This window comes from Siphateles boraxobius, unplaced genomic scaffold (genome assembly GCF_051911475.1).
Source record: "Siphateles boraxobius isolate OS27281-9 unplaced genomic scaffold, OSU_SipBor_1 41, whole genome shotgun sequence".
NCBI classification, from domain to species: Eukaryota; Metazoa; Chordata; class Actinopteri; order Cypriniformes; family Leuciscidae; genus Siphateles; species Siphateles boraxobius.
This window is the reverse complement of record NW_027509042.1, coordinates 2950164-2971492: the sequence shown is the minus strand read 5'-3', so window position 1 is coordinate 2971492 and position 21329 is coordinate 2950164. Positions and strand designations below refer to the sequence as shown.

The window sequence follows — 21329 nt, the reverse complement described above, 5'->3', positions numbered from 1 at the left end:
AGTGATGTAAGAATCGTGTCCGCGAGCATCAGACATGCATCGTTCACCCCTCAAAAAAAGGTGTGTACAAAATACATGGCATCCTGACAGCTTTTCATGAGAAAACGAGAAAATAAATAATAGTTCACCCAAAAAAAATTCTCATTTACTCACCCTCATGTCATGTACGAGTTTCTTTCATTTGTAAAACACAAATGGATAATGTCCTTTCCATACATTTGTTTCCTACAGAAGAATGAATGTCATACAGGTTTAGAGCGACAAGAAGGTGAATAAATGATGACAGAATTTAAAATTTCGGGCTATTCTGTTTAAACAGACACAGGTAGAGGGAATTTTTAACATGTTAGGTGCTGTCTTTTTAAATTGCACAGGCAAATAAAACAGGCTTTAACAGATTTTGCCTCAAGACAGACAGATTTGAAACATTCGTTTGACACGGATCATTCCTTCAACACCAACAATGACAATACTCTCAAAATACTTCTCATAAAATTGTAACTTTTTCAGTTATTTCACGTAACAGCAAACATTGATTATTTTCCTCAACCATCAGCAAACCTTCGGACACACATAAACACTCACTCCCCTCATACACACTGGACAAATAAACTACAGCAGGGAAGTATGTGTGTATACTGCCTCTGTTATGATGGATTGAGGTTATGTAGAGCAGTCGGTTTCAACTCCAAAACCTACTTTGCCAAAACTCAGTAGCAACTCAGCATAATGATCGAACTTTGGCCACAACTATCAGCAAGTGAAAAGCTCTTTCAAAGACAATCCTAAAAAACCAAGGGGTTGTCTTGCCATGGAGCTTTACTCTGTAGGTGGTGGCCACTGAAATGCCAAATGTGCAACTAAGAACCAGTAAGCGAGGTTCAGATTTAATCCCGTTTACTGACAAGTTAAATGCATAAAGTGCTTGTCAAATTTTAGTACATGTAGGCATGGAGCTGAAGGGTATGGCAAACACTGCGGCTCATTAATACTCAAAATTAAAAAGATAAATCGCATTCCCTTATGTCAGTCAGGTTATGTGTTTGGAGGCACTGGCTGTGTTCGGAATAGCATACTATTATGCTGTATTTACATTGCACAGTATGCAGAGTGTATAGTATGCTTTGTCAAAATGTGTATTATAATAATCGTGTATTATAATAAAAGGAATGCGGAATACTGTGTCCCACAATGCAATGCACTCAGCTTGACCTGCCATTTCCAGTGTGATGAATGACTGCAAACAATATCAACTTTGATTATCTCAACTATTTCACAACTTGACTTATTTGATCAGGTCATCATTTGAACACAAACTTTGATTAAAAACGCAAAATAACCATTTTTCATGGCTAAACATGCGCAATATTGAGGTCATGTGACCAGAACATAGCATAAAAATGTTCATCAGTAAACATTAGTGAGTATTATTAAGAGTATGCAGTACACTAGTATTCTATTTCGAACACAACCTGTTTGACTAAAGTTTTAAGGCCCATGAAAGACTTCCTCGCACTGAACTGACTGAGGGAGAAGCTCGATCTCCACCATGATCACTGCTGTCCACTATAAAAGTGCATCAAGGCACAGCTAAAAGAGGGTTGATAGAGGGCCCAAAACAAGGGTTTTTGCTTAAGCTTCATCGCATTACTAACATTTCAACATAAGAGGTAATATCATGACAGATACTAAAAACCAGTCGAAGCCAGAAACAAAACTCTATGCAAATACGCAAGAGCAGATTCAAAATGCTGTTTTGGGCCTTACATGTATATATATATATATATATATATATATCACATGATCACATTGACAAAGATCATGGTAACGACTAAAATCCATCAGTGCAAAAGATGGTGCAAACAAACAGCATGTGTTGTAATCAAATGCAATGTTTGGTCGACATTCTGAGATTGTGAAAAACTGTACAGAACAGAATTGTAGAGACTCCAAACTGACATCATCGCTAAAATACTGCATTTCAATCCATCCATTAGCACATCTCATCTTCACCTACATGTTTTCCATTCAATGACCGTTCACAGTGACCGTGTCTGTCATGGTCCAAAAAATAAATCAATAAAAGTAGTCCATTTGATTTGTGTTCATATGATAGCTGATCATGAATGCTTTCATGGGACTTTTATTGTACTTTATTTGTCTTTTTGGAGCAGGAAAGACATGGTCACTATCATTCTTGATTCTTATATTTCTCATTCGGTGTTCCACAGAAAAAATAACAGCATACAAGTTTGGAATGACATGAGGGTGAATAAATCAAACAGAAGTGTCATTTTTTTGTGAACTAGTCTTTTAAAAATGAACACATGCTATAACATATTAGCTGCAAATATTATATAACTGAGGCATTTATATAGTTTTAAAGTTTCCACAAATAAAAGCCTAACCTAATCGGGTTAGGGTAGTGATATACATAGAAATAATAAATATATGAAGCCCTTTGTGACGGATGAAGGAATGGTGTGATACTGCTTTTATTTAACTTTCACTTTCTTTTTCTGTGGTTTTCCTACCTCCTAATTTGGCTAGAAAAATTAGACCACTTTACAAGTCTCATTTTGGCAAGAAGTAGATATAGTGCATAAATAAATAAATGATAATTGAATAAATAACATCTATCGTCTTCCAGTTTTCATTAAATACCCTACTATATGGAGGTATGTTTTTAATACTCACATGTTGTTATTGATTTTTTTGAGAATCACTTAAAATTCTGCGCATATTCGGTTATTTTCTTATTACCGGAAGCAATGTCCTGTAGCCTCATGACACGGGTTACAGGATGAAGATAAGGATGACCTTTCCCCTTTAGAGGTGGACTCAAACGAAACTCAACCCCGTTACAGCCGCAAAGGCAGGAGGGAACAGTCCGTGTCATTTTCCACCACGTCTTCGTTTCCAAGATGGCTGTCGGTTTCTCATCGCTAGCTTCCTGTTTACATGAAGACACTTTTAGCTCCTCCAACAAATGCTCTTGATTGGCAGGAGAGGATAAAGTTCTGCAACGCTCACTAAGCAACAACCTGTGAAGCTAAGTGGATGAAGCAGTACGACTGGGCTTCCATATAAGGGCAGAAGGAAGTCCCTTTATATTACCTATGACTAGAGCAAAGGGGAGATAAAGGAGAAATGCGGAATTAAGGAGACGAGAAGGAGGGAAAGAAGGACAGGAGGATGGAGTTAAACATAGGGGTGGGCCAGAACAGACAGGAGGAGGAGCTGGAGGAGGAGTAAAGTGAGGAGGGAGGGGCGGAACGAGTGACCCCGCCCACAGTCTGATGTGTTCTCCTGCAAGAGAGACAGAGAGAAACATGTGCTTTGGTTAATACTCCGTTTTATGCCAAAATACTAGATTGGGTTTATCTACAACTGTCAACATGAAATGAGATTCGCAAACCGCATTACATTGGATATTTCTTTATTTCCTTCAGAATAACGTTTACTGATGAAACGTTCACAATTTTTTTTGCGGAAGTAAATAGGGTGAATTTTGATTTCATGTTGACTTTAATGTCTATGTCTGGCATCTGTGTCTGCTGTCGACATTACGGACGATAATTTCCCTCAGTTTGTAAAAAGGAACGGAGAAGTTGCTTAGTCTCTTATTAATGCACTTACAAGTGTTCTGTAAACCTGAATAAGTTGACTATAATAAATCAACATTTTTAAGTTATGAAATTCAAATTATAGATAAGCAGAACTGGCAGATTTTTAATTTGTACTCAAATATTTTAAGGTAAGAACAATTAAAATGTCAAAGTAAGCATACATTTAACTTAAAAATTAAGATGTTGTCTCAACTTAAATATTTTTAGTAATGGAAACTTGGCTAGCTTTAAAAAGCTAAATCTGTAGTGCTAACTTGCTAATCGGTAACACAATGCTTTGACATATTTAGCATAACATAGCAATTGCTGAATGAGTACTGCAATATAGAACTTTTAACATTAATCTGTTCTCAAATCAAGCTCATGCTCCACTCGTCACCATGATGGTACCCCCCCCCACATAACAGAAACTCTTCTAAATTAGCATAGAAAACATTAAACACTACTAAATCAACCACTTAACATTAATCTTGCACAAAAAAACATGATATAACCCTTAATTTTAGCGTTTACTCTCTCTTTCTAGTGCCATGGCAAAGCATGCTGGGAAATAGAAATCCCAGCCCAGTTTCTGTCATGTCTCCGGTCTGATTCGCCTGTTTTCTTGTGTTGTCTGCGTGGTTGTCTCGGAGCACATGGCCTTGTTTTGACAGCTCGCCGTGTTCCGCTGTTATTGTGTTTGAATTTTTTCCCCACCCTCTCGTCGTCACTACTCTGTTCCGCACCTGTTATTAATCACTACCCTCTCATTCTCACTGATCAGTCCCGCACCTGCTATTGATTATCTTTGTCCTTCTCTGTATTTATTCTCCCTGTGTTGTCTGTCTTGTGCCAGATCGTTGTGTTCGCTTCACGCTACGCTTCGAGCATCCTATTATTGATAGCTGTCCATCGTGTCTTGTTTTGTCCTGTTTGAGGCTCCAGTGCTGTTTATTTTCCCTGTTTGTTTTCCCTTTAGTCCATCTGTCAATCTCCACCGTCGGCTGGGTTTCTGCTTCCTGATCCCGTCTCCCCGCTCCAGCCCATTTGCCCTCCTCAGCGTGCGACTCCTTTGCTGGCTCCTCTCCTCTGCCTGGTGCCCGCTGCTTCTCCACTGCGTGAGCTTTGCGCTCTGTTTGCCATATAAGGAGTCGGACTTCCAGCGTTCTCAAGTTTCAGTTTTGCCTTCGGCCTACTGCTGGATTTCTCGACTGTTTTTGTTTTGTTTTGAATTTTCTGTTACTATTTTTGGACTGTTTCTTCAGCCAATAAACTTTTGTTTGAGCCTGCAACTGAATCTTGTCTTGACTCCTGATAGAACGATCTGGCCACAATGGATTCAGCAGGCACAGACCAAGTAAGAACAGCGCTTGTCCAGCAGGGGGCTCTCTTGGGCCAACATGCCACCTGACTTACCACTACCTCCAGGGACCTAGATTTTTTGACCTCTCAGATGACCGATCTAAGCCTCCGCGTTGAAGAGCTGCGGAACGCCTCATCAGCCAGGCCCGATACATTTTCTGCTCCACCTCACAATGAGTCTGAACCTCACGCCAACAACCCTCCACTTTACAATGGTGACCCTAATTCTTGTCAAGCTTTTCTTGCTCAATGCTCCTTGGTGTTTGCTCTCCAGCCTCGTCGCTACTCAACCGAGAGAGCCAAGGTTGCATATGTTTTAACGTTGCTTTCTGGAAGGGCCCGTGAATGGGGAACTGCTGTATGGGAGTCCCAAGCCCCTTTCTGTTCATATTTCCAGGATTTTCGTCTTGAAATCATAAGACTGTTTGACCGGTCTGCCCAGGGAGATGAGGCAGCTTCCCGGTTGGGGCGACTCACACAGGGCGGCCGCTCTGTTACCGACTTCTCCATTCAATTCCAGACCCTGGCGGCTACCTGTGACTGGAATGATGGGGCCTTCGCTCAAGGTTTTTGGAGGGGTTGGATGATGAGATCCAGGATGAGATCGCTGCTCACGAACTGCCACGTGATCTAGATGCCTTGATGGACTTGGCCCTTCGTGTCGAGGATCGGATCGTTCGTCGACGCCAACGTCGAGCCGCCCGTCCCTCCTGGAGGTTGGAGGAGAGTTTATCCCATCAGACCACCTTACCCTCATCTCCGTCTTCTCTGTCTGACCCTGAGCCCATGCAGTTAGGGCGCCTTCACCTCACACCCCAGGAGAGACAACAACGCCTTACCCGAGGCCTGTGTTTATACTGTGGGAAGCCAGGACACTTTGCCATTAAGCGTCCTTTAAAAGCCAAAGCCCATCAGTAGGCCAGGGGATCCTGGTGGGCGCCTCTCCCTGTGTAATTTCCCCTTCTCTCGTTATCGGTCACTATTCAATTTGAGGGCTCTTCTAATTCCTGCTCAGCCCTGGTGGATTCCGGGGCCGAGGGCAATTTCCTGGACACCTCCACAGCGGCTTAGTGGGGAATTCCGGCTGTTCCCTTACCTGCCCATATATCCGTCTGGTCCCTTGATGGCCAGCTTATAACCTCCATTACCCACTCCACCCCTTGTGTAAGTCTTGTAGTCTCAGGCAATCACCATGAGGGGACCAGGCTTTACCTTTTTAATTCGCCGGGTGCCCCGATAGTCTTGGGGCATCCGTGGCTGGTGCAACATGGCCCTCATGTGGATTGGTCTGGAAATTCTGTGTTGGCCTGGAGTCAGTCGTGTCTAGCGTCTTGCATGGGTTCTGCGGCAGCGGATTTGACCAGGGTACTACGATCTTCGCCAGGTGTTCAGCAAGTCCCGAGCCACGTCTCTGCCTCCTCACCGGCCGTATGACTGTGCCATTGACCATCTCCCAGGCACTTCTCCGCCCAAGGGTCGTCTTTTTTCCCTGTCTGGTCCAGAAAGAGAGGCTATGGACAAGTACATTCACGATTCTCTCAACGCCGGCCTCATCCGTCCCTCCTCATCACCTGCTGGTGTGGGTTTCTTCTTTATTAAGAAGAAGGATGGCTCCCTGCGACCCTGCATAGATTATAGAGGTCTCAACGACATCACAATACAGAACAGGTATCCCCTACCTCTTAAGTCGTCTGCCTTTGAGTTGCTGCAGGGAGCCAAGGTCTTCACTAAGCTAGACCTCCGCAATGCGTATCACTTGGTACGTATTCGTGAGGGAGATGAGTGGAAGACAGCGTTTAATACACCTACGGGACACTACGAGTACTTGGTCCTACCCTTCGGTCTGACCAATGCACCTGCTGTCTTCCAGGCTCTGGTCAACGATGTGTTGAGAGACATGATTAATAGATTTTTCTTTGTGCACCTGGATGACATACTTATTTTCTCTTCATCTTTGCAGGCACACACTCAACATGTTCGCCAGATCCTACAACGGCTGCTGGAGAATCAGCTCTTTTTTTTAAGGCGGAGAAGTGCGAGTTCCACTCGAAGTCAGTCACGTTCCTGGGGTATGTCATCTCAGCCGATGGGGTGGAGGCTGATCCCGCTAAGGTAAGGGCCGTAGCCGAGTGGCCAGTCCCCGACACCCGTAAGGCTTTGCAACGGTTCCTGGGGTTCGCCAACTTCTATAGGCGTTTCATCAGGAACTTTAGCCAGATTGCTGCACCTTTAACATCTCTCAACTCCACTAAGGTACCGTTCAGTTGGAATCGTCTGGATCAGGGGTCCTTTGATGATTTGAAGTCCTGTTTCATCTCTGCCCCTGTTCTCTCCATTCCAGATCCTGAACGACAATTTATTGTTAAGGTGGATGCTTCTGATGTCGGGGTAGGCGCGGTCTTGTCTCAGCGGTCCCCTAAAGATGGGAAGGTACATCCTTGTGCCTACTTCTCCCATCGACTGAGCCCAGCAGAGCGTAACTATCACATAGGTAACAGGGAGCTGTTGGCAGTCAGGTTGGCTTTGGAGAAGTGGCGCCACTGGTTGGACGGGTCGGCCCAACCCTTTTTGGTATGGACGGACCATAAAAACCTTGAATATGTTCGCTCTAATAAGAGGTTAAATTCTCGCCAGGCCCACTGGGCACTCTTTTTTGGCCGGTTTAGCTTCACACTTTCGTACCGGCCAGGATCTAAAAATATCAAACCTGATGCTCTCTCTCGGCTGTTCGGGGCCCCGGGGGGTGAGACACCTACAGAGACTATCCTCCCTCGTGGAGTGGTAGTGGGGTCCGTGTCCTGGGGCATCGAGCGGCGAGTAGAGATGGCAGGCCGTCAGTGTGAAGTGCCAAGGGAGTGTCCTGGCGGTCGTCTTTATGTGCCAGCAGTACTGCGTCCAGAAGTCCTGCAGTGGGGCCACTCATCCAGACTAACCTGTCACCCAGGAATTAGGAGATCATTGGCTGCCATCCGCCAGCGATTTTGGTGGCCCTCCATGGGTCTGGACGTCAGGCAGTTTGTGTTGGCTTGCTCCACTTGTGCCCAGAACAAGACCTCTAACCTCCCACCCGTTGGTCTGCTCCAGCTCCAGCCCCTTCCCATTCCCTCTCGTCCCTGGTCACACTTGGGACTTGATTTCGTCACTGGCCTTCCACCTTCGAGAGGCAACACTGTGATCCTGACGGTGGTGGACCGCTTCTCTAAGGCGGTCCATTTTATTCCTCTGCCCAAGCTTCCCTCAGCCAAGGAAACAGCTCAGGTGGTGGTCGACCACGTCTTCCAGATTCATGGCCTTCCGGTTGATGTGGTCTCAGACAGGGGACCACAATTTGTTTCACGGTTCTGGAAGGAGTTCTGCCGACAGATCGGGGCCTCTACGAGTCTGTCCTCAGGATTCCATCCCCAGACCAACGGGCAATGTGAGCGAGCCAACCAGGATCTCGAAAGAGCCCTCCGCTGCCTGGTCTCCCGGAATCCTAGTTCTTGGTGTCAACAGTTAACGTAGGTGGAATACGCCCATAATTCCCTGCCGGTAGCGTCTACGGGTGTATCGCCATTTCAATGTTCTGTTGGTTATCAACCGCCTCTGTTTCCCTCACAGGAACACGATGCTGCAGTTCCGTCTGCCTTGGCCTTCATCCGGCACTGTCGACGCAGCTGGAGGAAGGCTGAGAAGGTCCTGGCCCAGACCTCAAGACGAACCAAAGCAGCGGCCGATCGCCTTAGGACTCGTTCCCCTCGTTATGTGTGTGGTCAGAAGGTATGGTTATCCAACAAGGACCTGCCTCTCAGGGTGCCCTCTCGTAAGTTGGCTCCCAGGTTCATTGGTCCTTCATCAATAAGGACCAATGATAATTATATTATATGATAATTATCAATAAGGTCCTGTGTCCAGTGGCGGTCCGTCTCAAGCTTCCTCCTACACTTGGTCGGGTTCACCCTGTTTTTCATGTTTCCAGGGTCAAACCTACCTGTGTTTTACTCTCCCCTTAACCCTGTTGTCTCTACCCCTGATCACAACTTTGATCGTTGTGTTCGCTTCACTCTACGCTTCGAGCAGCCAATTATTGATTGCTGTGCATCGTGTCTTTGTTTTCCCTTTAGTCCATCTGTCAATCTCCACCGTCGGCTGGGTTTCTGCTTCCTGATCCCGTCTCCCCGCTCCAGCCCATTTGCCCTCCTCAGCGTGCGACTCCTTTGCTGGCTCCTCTCCTCTGCCTGGCGCCTGCTGCTTCTCCGCTGCGTGAGCTTTGCGCTCTGTTTGCCATATAAGAAGTCGGACTTCCAACGTTCTCAAGTTTCAGTTTTGCCTTCGGCCTACTGCTGGATTTCTCGACAGTTTTTGTTTTGTTTTGAATTTTCTGTTACTATTTTTGGACTGTTTCTTCAGCCAATAAACTTTTGTTTGAGCCTGCAACTGAATCTCGTCTTGACTCCTGATAGTTTCAGTTAAATTTAAGTTTGTCTAAATCTCAAAACTAAAACTCAAAACAATAAATATTGATTTAATCAATTCATTTAAATAAATCAATCAATCAATTCAGATTACTTAAAATGTGTCAGTTTTATGAACTCAAAAGGAATATAAAGTTCTGAATACTCCTAAAAGTTTAACTAATTTGTTTAATTTAAGTTTGCTCTACTCAAACCAATTAATTAGTTTGAGCATTAGGGTTTACGTAAATGTGAAGCTCATATTTTTGTTAATTATTCTTCCGTCAAAATGCTACTTGGTTATGCATTATGGACATTATTCTTGTGAGCGGAATTTACAGAACTTATTATGCCATCCATAGACATCCAATTCCAGAACGTTTCTTTGGATAAACAAGTGGAAGCATGTGAATGTTTACACACTGTAGAATTGTAGTCGAAACAGCTCGTGGTTCCTTTTCTATACCGGGCTGTTGCCATTGACTCACATGTATTTGTTTCTTTGTCTGAGAAACAAAGCGTTAAAGAATGTCATTTTAACAAACTTACACTACCATTCATTACTATACCGTTTTTTTTCTATATATATATATATATATATGTTTTAATAATATATATATAATTGTTTAAAAGTGACAGTTAATGTTACAAAAGATTTATATTCCAAATAAATGCTGTTCTTTTAAACTTTCTATTTATCAAAGAATCCTGAATAAAAATGTATCACTGTTTCCACAAGAATGTGAAGCAGCTCAACTGTTTTCAACTGATAATAATCAGAAATGTTTCTTGAGCAGCAAATCAGCATAATAGAATGATTTCTGAAGGATCATGTGACACTGAAGACTGGAGCAATGATGCTGTAATTTCAGCTTTGATCACATTGATAAATTACATTTTAAAATATATTCGTATAGAAAAGCACGTTTATGCAGAAGGATACACTCCGTCTCCACCTGAGACAACTTCTCTATTTCACAGGAGTTGCAGGACAGTCTTTCAGCCACCACAAACAGCAGGTTGGTGTTGTTTATTCTCTTAGCATGAATTAATCTGTAAAACAGACACATTGTTATAAAAACAGTCTTTCATCAGTATATATATAATCCACACTGAGAGCATGACTGAAGTGTGTGTGACCTGGAGCAGTTGTCACAGTCCTGCAGTATGTTGTAGGAGCTGCTGAGGTTACTGAAGTAAAACTGTGTCTGGACCGTCACACAGCTGGTCTCTCTGCGGTCCATTCCTTCAGCATCGACTTCATCTACATCCACACACACGTCATATTTGTCTTATTGATTCCCTTAAACAACGACCTTTTAGAAATCAATGTAAACGTCACACACCTGTCATGAACCAACTCTGATAGGTGAATCCATACAGCATCTGCTGCAGCAGTGACCTAAGCACAACCGGACACACAGACACACACACACATACTCCTGTGTTTACAAGCTACTACATCATTGAGATCAGACATAATAATTGACTGCGAGACAGAAACTCACCAGGCAGCCGCTGACGTCCACCAGGCAACATTTAACACATCAGCAATAGTAGGCTGAGAGGAAACACATGACATTTGATTATGCCACAGTTCATCATCCATCCAAATACCCACTTATCATGATCTGTCTATTCACCCATCTATCCATTTATTCATCCCAAAATCCATCCAATCATTCAGTCAGTAGGATTTTAGTAGTATGTATGTATATATATATATATATATATATATATATATATATATATATATATATATATATATATATATATAATTTATTAATATTTTGAAATGTTCAGTTTTTATTTTAATTTTAGTAATTCTGTTGTGTGCTGTCAATTTTATATTTTTATTTAGTTAGTTATTTTCTTATTTCGTTTTTTATATTTTTATTTAGCTCTATTTCTTTTTATTTTTTAGTACTTTTAATACTTCAACTTATTTTAAGTTATTTGCCTAAATCAACATTTAATTTAAGTTTTCCATCTCATATCTATATTTATTTTATTATTACTTTATTTCAATTAATGTAAATTATTTAGAATAGTAATTCTGTAGTAATCCTTTTGTGATTTTGTCATTTCTATTAGTTTTTTAATATTTCTATTAAGCTTTATTTTATTTCTTTATATACTTTAAGTTGTTCATATAATATTTATTTTATTTTATTTCTATGAATAAAATGATTAGTAATAGTTTAGCAATAGTTATGTGCTTTTGTCATTTTTATCAGTTATTGTTTTTTTAATATTTCCATTTAGCTTTCAACTTATTTTATTTTAGTTAGTTGCAAAAGCAACATTTCTCATGTAAGTTTTTTAAGTTTAAGTTTTTCATCTAATATGTATATTTTACTTTATTTTATTTTCTATTATTACTTTAAGTTTTGAATGGCTCTAATTTAATAAAATAGTTAACAATAACAAGACAACATTCTGTAATCCAATCCGACTGCAGATTCCAAACGTATTGTTTATATGTACCTTAAAGGGATACTCCACCAGTTTTTCTTATTAAACTATGTTATTCCCTTAACTAAGACGAGTTGATACATACCTCTCTCGTCTCAATGCGTGCACTATATCGCTCTGTATTGCCGCAAAACTATGTTAGCACTTAGCTTAGCCCATGCATTAAATATGGGCCAAGCAGAGAAGCGACCAAACATTTCCACGTTTTCCCTATGTAAACACAGTTACTCGAGTAGTGTAACTTGACCTGGGCTGGTGACACAAAATAAACTGTTGCGCTTTTCTAAGCGTTTAAAATTGATGACTATATTGTATGGCGGAATACCATAACAAGTGCTTTTGAGCACTTCGACTTGGCGCAATAATATCTTCACTCGTGAAAAGTCCTCTTACCGGCTCCCGCTTCCTCTCCCCCTCCCTCTGACATTTCCGTCAATACAACCAACGTGACATGCGCCGGTAGTAGTAGTTCGAGCGGAGTTGACGAAGTAACAGGTTGTTGGAAGCTAGTTTGTGTACAATAATGGTTAAAGCGTGCATCGTAAAGGGTTGTGAAAATAAGGAGAAGGTACATAGTGCTGTCATTTTTCACCGAATTCCAACACACCACATACAGCGGAGAGCTTGGTTAGCTGCTTTGAACAAGAATCCCAAAACACCATTGATGACTCTGAAGAAGTGGCGTGTTTGCTCCGAACATTTCACAAAGGAGGACTATACCTGCACAGGAACACGCCTAAAGGATGAGGCTACACCAACAATATTCAGATCACTTACACAAGAAAGAGGATCATCACCCAACGCTGTAAGTGTACTTTTGCATGGTATTTAGTTGTCCTGGAAGTGTCAGTAACCTTAGCTGAGTAACATATCTGTGAAATCAGTGCGCTTCTGAGACAGGAAATAAAAAGTTACTGTTTTATTTAGATAAGGACTGAGCTCAGAAAGAAAAATGTAGTATAAGCCTTAAACCGTATAACTCAACCAAGCTCTCCGCTGTATGTGGTGTGTTGGAATTCGGTGAAAAATGACAGCACTATGTACCTTCTCCTTATTTTCACAACCCTTTACGATGCACGCTTTAACCATTATTGTACACAAACTAGCTTCCAACAACCTGTTACTTCGTCAACTCTGCTCGAACTACTACTGCCGGCGCATATCACGTTGGTTGTATTGACGGAAATGTCAGAGGGAGGGGGAGAGGAAGCGGGAGCCGGTAAGAGGACTTTTCACGAGTGAAGATATTATTGCGCCAAGTCGAAGTGCTCAAAAGCACTTGTTATGGTATTCCGCCATACAATATAGTCATCAATTTTAAACGCTTAGAAAAGCGCAACGGTTTATTTTGTGTCACCAGCCCAGGTCAAGTTACACTACTCGAGTAACTGTGTTTACATAGGGAAAACGTGGAAGTGTTTGGTCGCTTCTCTGCTTGGCCCATATTTAATGCATGGGCTAAGCTAAGTGCTAACACAGTTTTGCGGCAATACAGAGCGATATAGTGCACGCACTGAGACGAGAGAGGTATGTATCAACTCGTCTTAGTTAAGGGAATAACATAGTTTAATAAGAAAAACTGGTGGAGTATCCCTTTAAACTTTGCAACAATTCCAATAATCATTTACATGTGCATTACATCCATTCCGAAGAAAATTTCAGCGCACACAAAGTGCACAAGTCTCCACGTTTAGAAATGGACAAAATCACTGCAATCATATGATATCCATGAGCATAACTGGTGTGTTTGCCTTGATGACATCTAAAAATGTGCCGGAAAAGCTTTTTAGCAAATATTCAGTCTTCACCACTGATGTACATAATTTACATCTTATTTAAAGATGTAAATAAACACACACTATGGAACCACACATGTGCGCAAGGTGTTTTAAAATTCAAATGTTTATGTGGCAAATATTTTCTATTTAAAAGAGCCTTTAAAATCGACACCACCCCGATTTAATTTCATTTAGATTGATTGAGGTGTTCACATGTCCAACTGAGATACGGATCAGATTATTAGGTTGTATGTAAATGTAGCCATGGTCTTATCCCATCCATCCATCCATCCATCCATCCATCCATCCATCCTCTTACCACAAACACTCCTCGCGGGGCGGCCCCAGTGTTGCTGCTGGGCACGGGGTCACACACTGACTGATAGTCGTAGGACTGCTTGCGTTTGTAGAAGGAGTTGTTGTAGAGGCTGTAAAAGAGAATGGGGTCGACTTCGCTGAAGAACATCCCAATCTACAGATAAAACAGGAAGAGCACAGGGTGAAAAACAGGAACAAATACAGTCTATTTTCACATCGCTGTCCTGTTGAACTTCCTGACCTTATTCCAGTGGTCCTTCTGATTGGACATGATGAGGAAGCCGCCGTCATCTATCAGATAACAAAGCAAGTCCTGCAAAGAACAAGGACAGCTTCTAGTAAACGCATTACTGTTCTTACACAATACGTACCTGTAGTGCATGGGTTTACGTCAGACATTGACAATCAATCAGTCAATTTAAATGGAAAATGATGGTAATATCACTAGATCAATCAGCCATAGTCAAGTCAAGTCATCCTCATTTATATAGCCCTTTTAACAATGCAGATTGTTTCAAAGCAGCTTTACAGAGATAAACATATAATTTAAGGTAACAGAGATTGGTTTCATACACTTAATGGACAAACTCAGAAAAGAAGCTGTGAATGAGAATGGATAGATCGGATCTATAGCTCTCAGTATTGACAGATCTGCGTGCATTAAGCGTCTCTTACATCACTGTTGGCTTCACAGTCCATTTCACAGCCACTGGATGGTCCACACTGTCACAGGAACAACAGTATTTAGCAATAGTACTTGTGTGTGTATATGTAAGTGTGTGTGTGTGTTTGTGTGTGTGTGTGTGTGTGTGTGCATTTTACCGTTTGAGAGCCCTGCCGGTTGCTGTCGGTGTGGTTGCTAGCCAAGATCTTGAATTTGTCAGTCCAAGCCTCAAGATCAAGCTTCACACCCACAACTAAGATAGTATAAGACAGAAAAAGAATGAGAAAAAGAAACCCTAAAACCTCTGGTCTAGAACTTCAATGTGACCCAAAAAGGAGTGGGAATGCGCACAGGCTGATCACGAGCTACAGGCAAAACAAGTGAAAAATTAATTCTCTATAGCACGAGTTTGAACCAATGAAATGTGATTTTCAAGTTCATGCAGATGTAAACAAAATGATTTTACTGACACGTCCGAAGCGTGCGCACAAAGACGCCTCAGACAGCGCGCAATCCCGATATACACAGAATTACAGGATTTTAAGGTATGGTTTCTAGATTACTTTACTTTGGCAAGATATTTACATCAACTTAATTCAACAGAGTTGACTTTACAACGATGTTCGGAGCAAAATATGTCATACTTCTAAACCCAGATTGCTAAAGCAGCACTTCTCTGTGCTAATCCACCTGTCAGGTAATCCTAATGCAACACCGTGATCATGAGCTCTGTAAAGAACCACAGCATAACACTGTAGATTTGTAGTAAAAAAAATAGCAAAATCTCTCTGGATTTATTGCACTGAGAAAGATCATGTCTTCAAACACAGATGCTGTCAGGACAGTAAATAACAGATATCTAACCTTCTATTGGATAATATGAAGTTCCTAAGCTATTAAAGTACCATATCAAATCCCACATTTGATCTTGCCATTGTTTGCAAACACAAGCTGTGTCATTTGTCTGGTTTAAAAGGCTTCCATGTGAACCCTATTTGTTATTTTGTCATTTGTCGAGAAGTTTTATTGTACCTGCAGGTTTGATATTTTTGTTTCCTATGGTAATGTCCACTGCTGTGCTAACCAGAATGCCGATGGTGTCGTTCTCTGGATTCAGCATGTCATCATTGCCTGAAACCGTCACCCCCCCCAAAAAAGAGCAGCTCTTGAAAACTATTACATAATAAAATTAACAATATATTATATAAATGATACTGTGATTTTAATTAAAAATTCTGATTGAGACATTGTCAATCAAACAATGTATGGAAGAGTGTAATCTAATAAAAATTTGATAAATGTTTTAAATTGTTATTTTGTTCATATTAAAAATATTACTTTGATTGCACTTTGCATAGTAAACACATTGCCTAAAGAGTGTGTGTGACTTATGTGACTGTAAAGACAGTTTAGAGTCTGAAGTGTTTCTATAATAACACACACACACACACTCACTTGTGCGATAGGGGGCTCTGAAGATGTAGCCCTTGTTGTCCAGACTGCGACGGTAATAACTTGCATTAAATGGCTCTGGATCCTCCTCCCAGGTCTCAGCGGCCCTGATACACACACACACACACACACACACACACACACACACACACACACACACACACACACACACACACACACACACACACACACACACACACACACACACACACACACACACACACACACACACACACACACACACACACACACACACACTTTACCTCAGCAGGTATTTACAGTAACACAGTGACAAAGATAAAAAAGAACCGCACTCACTTATTAGGGAAAACTCGAGTGACGCCTCCATCTGTGGCCGCAAAGACTGCCAGAAAGCCATACCTAGAGTAACACAACACACATATTTACTCACATTTACAGTACCTCTGTCTCTAATGAAGGTACTTTTGTGCTTGAGATTAAGATGATGCTAAATTAGCATGGTTTGAATCTGCTAGGAGATTCAGTGGTTCATTCTGAATATGAACATACGTGTTGAGGTCCTTGGTCTTCCAGACTTTATCTACCAGCTGTCTAATGATGCCCGTGTCCAAGATCAGATTATGCAGCAAGAAATTGTCACCTGCATGGAATAATGATGATAATATTAGGATATATGAGCTGATATCTTAATACAAGATTGTTCTGAGTTCAAGAATTAGTCAAAGAGAGTCAGAATTACGCTCAGTGTTGTTATTGCTAACTAAACTAAAACAAGTAAAAATTATTTTCAGTAATTGATATTAAGCTTAAATAAATAAGATATAAGTATTACATGATGGGGATGATTAGATGATGAAATTGGGAACTGGAATAGATAAGAAAAATGAACTAAAGCTATAAATAAAATTTAAAAAGGACAAAAGCACATTTACTTAAACTAAAGTTAAAATGAAAACTGATCATATAGAAATAAAAGTTAAAGCTCCAGTAGGTAACTTTTGTAAACAAATATTTGTTAAAACTGTCATCATATCCTGACAGTAGAATATGAGACATATAATCTGTGGTCCTATTGCCATTTGCAGAAATACACCGCTCCCGGTCAGAAACAACCAATCAGAGCCAGGAGGAATGTCTTAGCAGTGTCAATCACGCTCGTGTACGCGCTGATCACCCCTCTCTTGCACAGCGCGAGCGCGTACCGTCGTTCAAACTCAAGATTGCCGGTGTGCTGCAGCTGTGCTAATGGCAGAGAACGACCACCATTCAACCCGAAAAGAGTCATATAACCATTCCAATAACTCTGAAGCTGTTCAGTTAAGCTAAAAAAACTGCATAGTGCTGCTTTAAAAAGTCGTAAAGTCAGTCAATAAATTCACACACTGGTAAAAGGAATGAGAATACTGGCATTTGTCAGATCTGCGAGACTCACATTGTTTGGAGTCTGGTGTGACCTTCTCCATCAGAGCGATGAAGTTGAGCAGGAACTCTGTGTTGTTGTTAGAAAGCTCCAGTTCTTTGCAGTATTCCCTGAGGAAAACACATGTCATTCCTCACTGACAGGACAGACATAATAAACTCTCTCTGATAGATTAACTTCGAAAACAGTTATATAATAGACTGCAAAACCTTGAATCAAAATATTGATTATTTAGATTTTATTCAAGGTCCTTGATAGATAGTGAGAGTTTTGCGTTGACAAAACGCATTAACATTTCAATATATATAACAAAATATTTCACTTTGCTCACATTCATGTATACATCTTAAACACACATAAAACACCAAATACATATATAAAACAACGAACAGCAAAAAAACCTATTCTTAACCAGTACTTAACGGAAACATCATTAAAACAAGATAAATTTAGCTGAGAAGTAAAACCACAGTGTATTTTGTCTTGATTCATTGGTAGATTTAAGCATAAACTTTTGCCCAAAATACACTTATATACAATATGCACTCTCGCAAAATCTCAGTTAACTGTATCTGGTTTCAAGGATGTTTTTACTGGAAAACAAGACAGAACTACTGGCTAAGAACATGATGTTTGGAGTGTAAATGCAAAGGACAAACACACACAGAGAGATGATCATTCATAGATTCATGCACGTGAACTTCTCTAGATCCATCAGTTGCTTTAACATGCAGATCAAAGTGAACCTTCCCCTTGATACTGATGAAGGAAGTGAGGAGAAGGCCATGCACACAGATACAGAGGAGACGCGCGGGCAAGAGCTGCAGCGATGAGATGTGGAGAATCTGCAGATCCACGACAGTAGACGACAATGAGCTCAAACACAGAGATACCCAGAGGAAAATTTACAGCTCAGAGGTTTGGTTTTCAAAGTTTGAACTTTATCTCACATGTTTTTCCCTAAATTGTCTATAAAATTGTGCATAGCAAAGATGAACAGTTGAGTTCAATTTACAGTAACTGCACACTAAAATCTCACAACAGTTTGAGACACTGTTGAGATCTCTTGTAAAAAAAAAAAAACGAGACAAATGTGAGATTACTGGGGTCTTTTGCTCAGGTTAAAAATCTATAAAGCAGGAGATTTAAAGGAACTTTCCAGGTTCATAACAAGTTAAGCTTTATCAACAGCTTTCATTACCAGAGAAAAAACTTGAGGGGCAAGTTGAAAGTTTGTAAAACAAGCAAATATCACATTTATTATAATATATAATACTACTGACAGTGAAAGTATATTAGGCCAGACATAGTAGGGGTTGTAATTTTTGCTACCAAAAATTAGTGTAATTTTAACAGTAAAATATTGTAGAAATTTTATGAGAAAAAAAAAACGTTATAGGTTAAAAGTAAGTTCCTATACTATATACAGGGGAAAACTGTAAAATACATTTCATGTAATTAGATTACATGTAATTTACAGTAAAATACTGTTAAATCTACAGTTTTTAGAAGTAAAAAAGGCAAATCAAATTATAATTTACAGTGAAAAACTGTAAACAAACATTACCAGAATTCCCTGTGTGACAGTTCACATTTGAAAATATTTAGTTTAAATGAACTTTTCTTAAAAAATTTTGTTATCAGTTATGCACATTTGGGTTCCCTTTCAAAGGAACTCGCGCTGCGTCGATTGAGGCTGAGGGAACGCTTCGATTGATGACGTCTTGAAGCACAAATAAAATCAGTCCAATGGTGTGGCTGAACTTGGGAGGCACGAACCAGGAAACTATAAAGTTTCCTTCGCTAGCTTCTATGTCTTCAGTAGCGCTCATTATGAAACTGTCCTTGTCATTTTTGGTGTTGTTTGTCTTTATATCACTATATATATATAAAGTCATGGCGAGCAAGCAGCAATGTAGGATGTGCGTGCACCCCTGCCCGCGTTATGAGGAACTAGATGTTATCTGTGTCTTTGCAAGAGACACTGAAGACTTGCCACCTCAGTTTCACCCGTTTGAGGAGCTGGTTGAGGTTGTGACAAGAGCAATTGAAAGACTGAGTGGAAAAAACTACCTGCCTCCTACTGGCCAGCAGATGAGCATGATGTTCGTTCTAAAAGCAAGCTGGGCGAACGCTTGCTGCCATCACGTTCACAACCTCAACGCCGGGGCCTACTGTTTTTCCCTGATTTCCACACCGAGGTGTCGTACAGAGTGTATAGTGCACAAACATCGATCTATTCCTCTATTTCGAATTATTAAGAGCACGGTTATGGGGAGATGCCAAAAGTGGAAGAGACGCTCGCGATCTCTCCCCCGAGACGGCATCTTCCCTAAAGGCCCTGGCATTACCCACTAAGCCAGTCAAAACCACATCTTCACTAGTGGGTAAAGCTTACTCAGCTGCTGGTCAGGTTGCAGCATGCCTTCACACCATGTTGCTGCTGCAGGCCTACCAAGATGAGTTGTTTGGAGACATTGACCAGGGCGGGGCAATTGGTTCTGTAGTAGTTTGCGAACTACGTCGAGCCACAGATTTATCTCTCAGGGCCACCAAGGACACGGCTAAATCCATCGGCCACTCTATGGCAGCCCTGGTGGCCACTGAGAGGCATCTGTGGATCAACCTAAGCAATATTAAAGAGAAGGACAAGAATTTTCTTATGGATGCACCCCTGTCACCTTCTGGCCTCTTTGGTGACGCTGTAAATTCAGTCGTCAAGAGGTTCCAGGAGGAAGCCAAGCAGCCGGCCGCTTTCCAAAAGCTCCTCCCCCGTCGCTCTAATGTCTCCGGGTTTGCTGAGCGGGAGCAGCCCCAAACTTCCTATATATCGGCTACTCAATGCAATGATAAAACCGCTGAGAAACTAAGACAGGGACTTTATGCACTTGTGACGTACAAATAAAACATCGGGTGAAGAAAAATACATTTTACTAGCTTTTCTTTATTGCACAGACTGATGTTTCTTGATTGTACAAAGTTTAGTGGTCAACAAAGAATACATCGTCCCTGCTCCCCCCTCTCCCTCTCTCAATCAGTGAACAGATGATTAATATTCACATTCCTACGACCCCCCACCATGATCATGTGACAATCAAAAACATTAACTCTTTCATGTCTACTACACTTCTAAAGGCAGCTCTTCGCACCGTGCCACCCAGAAGCAGAGTGTAGCTTTCCGTGCTCCCCCACAGAAAGGCTGGGGACAGGGAGGGCGCCCTCATTGCACAACAAAAACCAGAAGCCAGTCTCGAGAGGCTTGTACCATTAGTAGAATTTTTGGCAGCGTGGAGGCTACTGCCAAATGTTTCTCGTTGGGTCCTGCAGACCATGGGTCTCGCCAGCCCAGGTTCTGGTAGTGGAACAAGAAGTGAAAACCCTTTTAGAGAAAGGGGCCATAGAATATGTACCTCCCTCCAACAGGGAAACCGGGTTTTACAGCCTGTATTTCATAGTTCCAAAGAAGGATGGGGGGTTACGTCCCGTTTTGGATCTTCGAGTTCTGAACGGGTCAGTCATGCAACTAAAGTTCAAAATGTTAACACTGAGACAAATCGTGTCACAGATCAGAACAGAGGACTGGTTTGTCACGATAGATCTCAAGAACGCATACTTCCATATATCCATCCTTCCATATCACAGGAAGTTCCTGAGCTTTGCTTTTGGGGGCAAAGCTTACCAATATCGAGTTCAATATCCGTTCCGCCTAACACCATCACCCCGCACTTTCATGAAATGTGTAGATGCAGCTCTGGTGCCTCTGCGAGTCTGCGTCTGCAGGGTATTCGTGTCATGAACTACATCGACGATTGGTTGATTCAGGCTTAGTCGCATCAG

General features: G+C 41.4%; 1 protein-coding gene across 2 annotated transcripts in view; it reads right to left on the bottom strand.

Annotated features, from left to right (window-relative positions):
* Positions 1-2510: 2510 nt before the first annotated feature.
* The window catches only part of cacna2d2a (calcium channel, voltage-dependent, alpha 2/delta subunit 2a), a 236826-nt gene continuing 218007 nt past the window's right edge, over positions 2511-21329 (bottom strand). The window contains exons 24-38 of one of the 2 annotated variants that reach the window (XM_077197787.1): positions 17505-17602; positions 16622-16712; positions 16409-16471; positions 16094-16197; positions 15671-15769; positions 14797-14891; positions 14650-14697; positions 14216-14287; positions 13976-14128; positions 10912-10964; positions 10750-10805; positions 10544-10667; positions 10347-10456; positions 9827-9909; positions 2511-3309 (exon numbers count right to left, since the gene is read on the bottom strand). In XM_077197787.1, coding sequence (XP_077053902.1) covers positions 3202-3309; positions 9827-9909; positions 10347-10456; positions 10544-10667; positions 10750-10805; positions 10912-10964; positions 13976-14128; positions 14216-14287; positions 14650-14697; positions 14797-14891; positions 15671-15769; positions 16094-16197; positions 16409-16471; positions 16622-16712; positions 17505-17602 — 1357 coding nt within the window. In that variant the 3' untranslated portion in view covers positions 2511-3201. The remainder of the gene's footprint in view (positions 3310-9826; positions 9910-10346; positions 10457-10543; positions 10668-10749; positions 10806-10911; positions 10965-13975; positions 14129-14215; positions 14288-14649; positions 14698-14796; positions 14892-15670; positions 15770-16093; positions 16198-16408; positions 16472-16621; positions 16713-17504; positions 17603-21329) is intronic. The other variant, XM_077197786.1, reaches the window with a different exon arrangement.